General features: G+C 50.4%; 1 protein-coding gene across 1 annotated transcript; it reads right to left on the reverse strand.

The window, feature by feature from the left end:
* Window positions 1–1,667: 1,667 nt before the first annotated feature.
* On the reverse strand, window positions 1,668–7,121 carry NOTO (notochord homeobox; the record flags this gene model as incomplete). Its single annotated transcript, XM_084234838.1, has 3 exons — window positions 1,668–1,826; window positions 3,897–4,111; window positions 6,740–7,121. The coding sequence occupies 3 exons, from the start codon at window positions 7,119–7,121 to the stop codon at window positions 1,668–1,670; spliced, it is 756 nt and encodes a 251-aa protein (XP_084090964.1).
* Between the last annotated feature and the right edge of the window lie 679 nt (window positions 7,122–7,800).

A 7,800-nucleotide genomic window follows, 5' to 3' on the forward strand; every position in this document is an offset into this window, starting at 1 on the left:
TGGTTTTGATGTATCAGTGCGTCTGCCAGTGGTTGTCCACCCAGTGGCCCATCTTGAGTCAGGCGCTTTGGGGACCCAGCTGAGGGGTGGCACAGCAGCTGACCACTTCTATCCTCTCTGACCCCCAACCTGAAGGGAAGGGACTAGCTTATCCCATGTGTCCATTCTACAGAGTCCGCACAGACTTCTCTTCCTGGACCCTCTTGGGCAGGACAGACAGTACTACCAAAAGCCAAGCTCGGCTTATTCTTTTCCCAGACGCTTCAGGGGCTACAGGGGTCTACAGTCAGCTTTGTTCTCCAATTGATTCTGTGCTCTTTGAAAAGAGACCAGTGTCTGCGTCTGCTATGGTGCCATGGTGGACACCACTTTTGGGATTGGGTAGAGTCCACTAACTGCTGAATAGGTAACTTAACCTTGTTGGTTTTTTTTTTTTTTTTGGTTTTTTTTTTAAAAGAGCCAATAGCTCCTGGAAGAGGCAGATGTACTTGGGTTCCTTCAGTTAATGTTAGGTTCAGCATTATGAAGCATTTTCCTGTATACAGGGACACAGAAGGGTTCTTAAAGCTGGGCCCTGGTACCCTCAAGTTTGTGAACTGGTTGGTATCTGCGACTGGAGGATTGTGGTCTCTGCTCCCTGCCCTTTCCGCTCTCAACAGAAAGCGTTACAGAAAACTGACTTTACTCTATCTCACCACCAGGTGGCAGGGCGGATCTCCTTCCACCAGCTCACCTCAGCACCCAGAAGCCCTTCTAGATTCTAAGGCCCAGAGGGAGAGAGCTAGAGAAATCAGTTCTGGTGGCAGACCTCACAGGGTTTCTGAGAGAAAACAAGCATATGCCTGGGTAGGAAAGGGATTAAAGTCAGGGCTGTGAAAGGGAAAAACCACTGTGTGAAAATACTTCTGAGTTTATGACAAAATGCCTTGGTAAAGGCAGAGTCAAATTTCTCTATTCTATATGAAGATGGAAAAGAGTCAAGGCTGGCGTCTAGAGAGAAAATTGGTGGTTAGGGTAGCATATCTACTCCAAGGAGGCAACTGGGCCTGACCTCCTTCTGAAAGTGGTAATAATTCAGACAAAACAAGAATATTTGGGAAAACTCTGTGAGAGAAAGTGGGTTAAATGGTCTGCCTTTCCCTCCTCTTTGCCCTCAACTCCATTTGTGGTAGAGAAGTCCTCTATGCCCAGGCACTGATTCAAAGAGACTCCTCCTCCACAGCCAGGCCAGGGAAAGATCCCTGGAGAGGTCAGGGTTGGTACACCCACTGCTCCCCCAGATGAGAGAGAGCTATAAGCCTTAACAGCTACTGCAAACTCAGCACTGGGCCTAGCACACTGTAAGTGCTTTACAGACATTGTTCGAGCCCTGGGAGGTCTAAATGATCAATATACTCATTATATAGATGAAGAAAAAAGCTCAGTAGTTCAGTAACTTGGTGAAGGACATAGCTGAAGGTCAAAGTCTGTGCATCTGACCTCACATTATTCCAACTCCCAGAGGTCAACATATATAGAGAAAGGAACTGCTTGATAGTTCATATTCCTCTTGTGCCTCTTGGCCCTGATGAGTCTCTTCTTAGGATGTAGGGAAGGAAGTTCTTTCCAGTGGGTACCCTCAGAAAGAACTGGCCCAGACAGGCTGGATTGAGCCTCTGTCCTGGTGCTTAGTTGTCCACTCCTGACTTGGCGTCTTCTCTTTGCATGCTGGTGTCCAAGCTGTTAGAGGGCTTGACGGGGGATGCAGTCATGGCAGACACAGTTGGCAGTTTCAGTCTCTGCTGCTTCTGATACTTGACCCTGCGGTTTTGGAACCAGACCCTCACCTATAATTGGAAGCAGTGGGCAGAGATCAGACTGTGACCAGCGGTTCCCACTGCACTTACCCTATTCCTGCAGCACTTATTCCTTTCTTCAAAATTTGCCCTTCCTTCTAAAGGGAAGCATCTCCTCCAAAATACTCTTCCATATAATTCCAGTTGCCATTTACTCATCCAGTGAGTCTTTGTTGAGCTCTTATTGGGTAACAGGCCTTACCCTTGGTGATCATGATACAGTGGTGAGCAAAAGGGCATAGTCCCTGCTCAATAGGGGCATAGTCTAGTGGAGAGAGACTAATAACAAACCCGGGGAGAATGATATAAGTACGAATGAGAGTAACTTGAGCATCCTTGAGAACCAGCACTCGGGATGAGAGGACATCCTGGTGGCAACAAAGTAAGCTGGGGCTAGGGACGACCTATAGCAAGGCTCTAAGGTGGAACCAAGCTTGAGGGTCAGAAAGGAGGAGAGCAGGGGTGAAACATCTGAGAGTGAGAGGAAAAAGCAAATAGGGAAAATGGAGAGGTCACTAGGGGCCAGATCATCCATGACTGTGACGTCCAGGGGTAAGGAGTATCAACCTTGATACTTTTAAGTGTGATGTGACATCATCCTATTTACATCTTAAGTGAATTGCACATCTTGCTGTTGTGTGAAGAATGAATTAAAACAGGTATAGAGAGATAGCTTGGAAGCTATTGCAGTGATCCAGCAAGAACTGGGGCTGGTATGAACTGGGGACAAGGGAGATTGATAACACAACTTCAGCTGCATTTTGGCAGTAGTGGTTACAATCAAGGCTTGCTGATAGATTGGATGTGGGAGAAAAGGAGGATCTAGGATGAGTAAGCATTTTGAGCAACTGGGTGGGGAGTGGGGCTTTGTGTGGGGAAAGGAATGGATTTGGGGGAAAAAATATCAAGAATTGAGATTTAGACTTGTCTAAGTATCCATAAGATACCCAAATGGAGACCTCAGAAAGGTAGTAGTACAAGTCAGAAAAGAGGGAAAAGAGAGTGGGCTAGAGATAGAAATTTGGGGATCATTTATATATTTATTTATTTAAAGCCATGGGAATAGGGCCTCCCTGGTAGCGTAGGTTGTTGAGGGCTGCACTGTGAAGCTGTCTGTAGCCTCTGCGGCGCGGGTTCGATCCCAGCCAGCCGGCCGGGGAGATTCCCACATGGCGCAGCAGACCTCTCCTGTCTTGCCTGCTGCTCCCTTCAGTAGTGTATTTCAGTAGATCTGACTGTTCTGCTCCCCACTCTGGCTCTGGTGAATCCTCTCACCTTCTGCGCATCTGGCCTGTACCCTGGTTCTAGTATATATTAAAAAAAATTTTTTAAATAGTCTATTAAAAAAAAAGCTATGGAAATAGATGAGATCAGCAGGGGGGGGAAATTTGAGGCCACAGAGAAGAGTAGCCTACACAGGGGCAAAGAAGAGGCCAGCGAGTTGGGAGGAAACCAAGAGAATGCGGCGTCTGGAAGCAGAGCAGTATTTCTGTGAGAGAAGGAGTGTTTAAATGCTGACTGCTGCTGAGTGTAGTGTAAGATGAGGAAAGAAAAGTATCTGTTCACTTGAGCAACACAGATTAGAGACCTTGATGAAATTTCAGTGGAGTGGTAGGGAAAGAATTTGTACTGAAATGAGTTAAGGAGTAGATGAGGTTAGGACATGGAGACAACACTGGCAGTTCCTGTGGAGTTTGCCTGTGAAAAGAACAGAGAAATTGTGCAGTAGCTAGGGGAGAATATGAGGTAAAGGGAATTAAAACAAAATAGTATCTAGTTTCTTAAAAGCCTGTTTAATTTCACTGTCAGCCACTTATTTCACATGGCAAGATAACATTATAAAGTTCTAGATTAACTTTGTATGTTGTTCCCATGATGTGACTTTGAATGGGACTGCTTTTTTCATCATGCAGGGAGTGTGCCAATGGTTAGGGCCTATCTCCCCAAATGGCCTGGCACAGAGGACGACGGCCCATGTCTTCCTCCAAAGTCCTTTTCAAATCTCCCAGAGAGATCTGTCCCCAGTTGTGGTCCAGGCCCTATAGGAGTCCCTGCTCCCACCTGGTTCTCTGTAAGGTTGAGCCGGGCTGCCAAATGGGCTCTCTTCTTCCCCACCAGATTGTGCTGTTTTGCAAACACTTTCTCCAACTCTTCCAGCTGCTCCAAGTTAAACATAGTTCGAACCCTCTTTTGGGGTCTCTCAGTGTCCTGAAGATCCTCAGCTGGGGCCCAGTCTGGGGAACTCCAGAGGCCTGGACAGTGGGCCAGCTCCAAGCCTAAAGGGCAAACAGCAGGAGGGGAGGTTATCCAGCACCCATCGGTCCCCCACCTTGGGGTAGAGAGCCCAAGCACACAGCTCCACTGCCCTGCCTTGCCTATGACCAGGGAACACAGTAAGAAGGTAGCGAAAAGCGACTGCATAGAAAGGAGAAAAAACAAATAGGAAGGGATAGATAATCTTCTGAGACTACTGCGCCACTGTTCTCTAGCTGAGTAACTTAGCCTCTGGCCTTAAGAGAGCTGCCCCCTCCTCCATCTTTCCTTGCTTTCACTTTTTTTTCTTGGCAACTTCAGGACATCCCATGCTGTGGGGGAAGGAGAAATCACCAATTGCTGACCCTTTTAACATTCATTCAGCAAATACTTTCTGAATGTCTACTATGCGACAAGCACAGTTCTAGGACAAACAAAATTATATAACAGTAAAAAAGGGAAATAAGTATAATTTTGTGTATATTAGGAAGTGATTATCGTTGGTGAGAAGAATAAAGTAGGAAAGGATATGTGAGTGTTAGGGGTAGGACAGTTTGCATCTTTATAAAGGATAGCCACCTCACCTCACCGAGGTGACCTTGAACAGGGTCACTCTGTGCAGCTGTTCTCCACAGAGGGGGCAGCTGAGATGTAAGTGGAGGTACCCAGCTGAGAAGCTAAGTGGTGTCTGAAATCCTGCCTACTCTCCATAGGCCAAATCCTGTCCTCTGGCAAGGTGCTGTGTCTGACTGAAGGAAGCAGTGTCCTTCTCTAGTGCACACAAAGGTGCTATTCAGCTCACCACTCTGTAGGCCAGCAGGGATGGCCAGGGGACAGTATCTGCATCATGACTTGGAAGAAATGAGGAAGTGAGCCACTGGGCATGGGGGAGAGGAATGTTCCAGACTGAGGAATGGCAGCTGCAGTAGTAAGACTCCTCTGCTCCCACTAGCCTTGGGGAGGCTCTAGGACTGGCAGACAAACTGCCCCAGTAAGGGAGTGAGGCAAGGCCCTGGCTACCTGGGACCCTAACCACTCACCCCACTAGCCTTATCATAAGCTTACTAACAAAAGATGAGAAACAATCAGTGAGACCTGATTAAATAAATTATGGCACATCCTTACAGTGGACTACTCTACAGTGTAAAGAAACTCTGACTGTTGATATGGAAAAATCTCCAAGATATATGGCCAAGTGAAAAAGAGTAAGATGTGGAGCAATGTGTCTAATATGGGGGTTGGGGAGAGGAGAAATATATATATATATATATATATATTATATTTATGTGTGTGTATACCACATATGCATACATGTATACACACAGATGAGTGTGTATTTAGGTGTTAAGTATGCATTAAATACCTCTGGAAGAATAAAACAGAAGTCACTGGCTGTTTGTAGGGTGGGGGTAAGCAGGTGGCTGAGGGGAGGGCAGGAGTGGTAGAGGAAACTTCTTCATATAACTTAGTAAACATTTTGACCTTTGAACTGTGTGGGTGTAATTTCTACACAAACACTTATTTGAAAATGAGACAACTGCAATATAAAGTAGTAAATTGCATTTCAGGCCTGGGTTGTGTGGGGAGGTTAGAAAAGTTGGCTCCCAGACACAGTGGCATGACCAGAGGGGTTTCTCTCCAACAGAGGGGGAAATATTCAGCGGGAAGGAGTTGAGGAAATGTACGGTGGGGGAAGCCCAGGGAGTAGGAGCCAGATAACGCTGTATCACAAGGGTCTTGGTACGGGAGGGCATGCATTAACTGTGCCCCTGTTTTCCTGGTGGCTACCTGGGAAAGTATGAGCCAGGTGGCCCAAGGTGGCCAACATTTGTGTAAGTAGATGTTTGTGGTGTTTTTTTTTTTTTTTTTTTTTTTTTGTGGGCCCCTCACCAGTGGCCAGGGATCAAACTGCCGCTGCAGCCCAGCGCTCAACCGCTGCGCCACCAGCCACCAGGAGAGGCCCATAAATAGATGTTAATGCTAGTCGCCTTAACAATTAAACTTAACAAATAAATGTTAAAGTTGCCTTAACAATTAAATTCTCACTGGGATGTAAGTGCCTGTGCTCCAGAGTCCTACGGTACCATTGCAGGAACAAGCAGGTTCCGAGCAGTTAGGTGTGGAGACTACGTTCACACAGATGTGAGCAGTGGAGCAGGTACCCGAGTCTGGGTATTTGCCAGCTCCCAGCAGCTCCTCACTGAACGGTACCACCCGGGCCCGCGCTTCCCCCACCCCCCGCTAAGACAGGGCGGTGAGAAGAGTCTGCCCTACTAAGCGTTATCCAAATGCGGTGTGTCAAACGCAGGGCGCTCTAAATCCCTAGTGCAGGGACCGGAGCTGGAGCCGGGAGCAGGGCTGGGTCCTGCTGCAGCCCCAGCGCTGGCCTCGGCAGTTTCCCGAGCCCTCTCAGATCCACCCGACCCTTCCGCGCTCCCCAGTTCCTCCCTCCTCCGGAACCCTTGCGTGAGCTTCTCGCTGGGGTTTCAACTGCAAGGTCAAGGGTCACAAGGTTTCCACTGCAAGGCCAAGCCCAACCACAGGTGGCTTTCCAACGCAGGGACTTCATCCCGTGCCCACGGTGGCGATCTCCACTCTTCGGCCGCCCCCCACCCCCCACCCCCATGTCCCGGGTCCGGAGACCCTCGTACCTGTGACACCGAGAGCCTGGAGGCCGCAGAGGTGAGGCCCGCGCAGCCCCCGCACGGCGGGCGGGGGGCACGGCTGGTAGAGGCCCGCGCTCAGGCAGGCGGGCAGCCACGCCGCGGGGCGCGCCCAGGGCACAAGCCGGGCCTGAGGCCGGGGGGCTGCGGGCCAGAGCCCCGGGGCAGCGCAGGCGGAGACTGACCGCAGGGAGGCGGCGGGCGCGCGGGGGCCGGGCCGGGCTAGGAGGGCCTCGACGGAGAAGGAGGACTCCAGGCGTCGGGAGGAGCCGGGCGTGACCCGGCCGGGAGAGCGGCCAGGGCGCGGGGTCTGCACCCGAGAGCCCGCGGGAGCCGGCGGCGGGCGGCCTCGGGGCGCTGGGCTGGGCATGGTACGGCCCTCGCCCGAGCCGCTCGAAGAGGGAGCTGGCCCCTCTAGGGGATGGGTGGGGAGCTCGAGAGACGGGTGAGGACACCGCAAAAGAGAGAGGACTTGTTGACCGGGAACGACCCCCGCAGTCGGCGGGGGCGGGGACGGCCTTTATTCCGGAGACCTGGGCGGGGTTTACCCCCGACGCGCCAAAGCCAGGGCACCCCCAATCCCCAGGCCGTGCCCAGTCCCGGTCTAGTCAAGGTCCCCACAGCGCTGGGGAACGTACTCCCTCCCTCCTCCGCATCTGAAAAAGCCCGCCTCGACGCGTCGGGAAAAGCACTCAGGGCCGGCTGGCTGGCGAAGCGGCTAGCCACCCAGCCACTGCTCGCCCTCAAGGGGTTCGGGGCGCCAAAACCCACGTGCGCCTGCGCAGTTTTTTTTTTACAGTTTTACAATTTAAATATCTTTTTTATAAGCACAATGAAAAGTAAATTCTCACCCTATCCCCAGCCTTTCAATTTTCCTGCCTGGAGACATTTCCGAGGTTACCAATTTCTTCTGGATCTTCCCAGGGGCTTTCTGCATCCACATTACCTATGCCCCACGGGAAACAGCTTACCTACACCCAAAAAGGCGAAAGGGGGAAAACTGTAACGGTTCCAGATTAAGAAACTTACTGCCAATGTGAAGGCCTGTA

This window comes from Talpa europaea (genome assembly GCF_964194135.1).
Source record: "Talpa europaea genome assembly, chromosome: 6".
In the NCBI taxonomy this organism is placed as follows: Eukaryota; Metazoa; Chordata; class Mammalia; order Eulipotyphla; family Talpidae; genus Talpa; species Talpa europaea.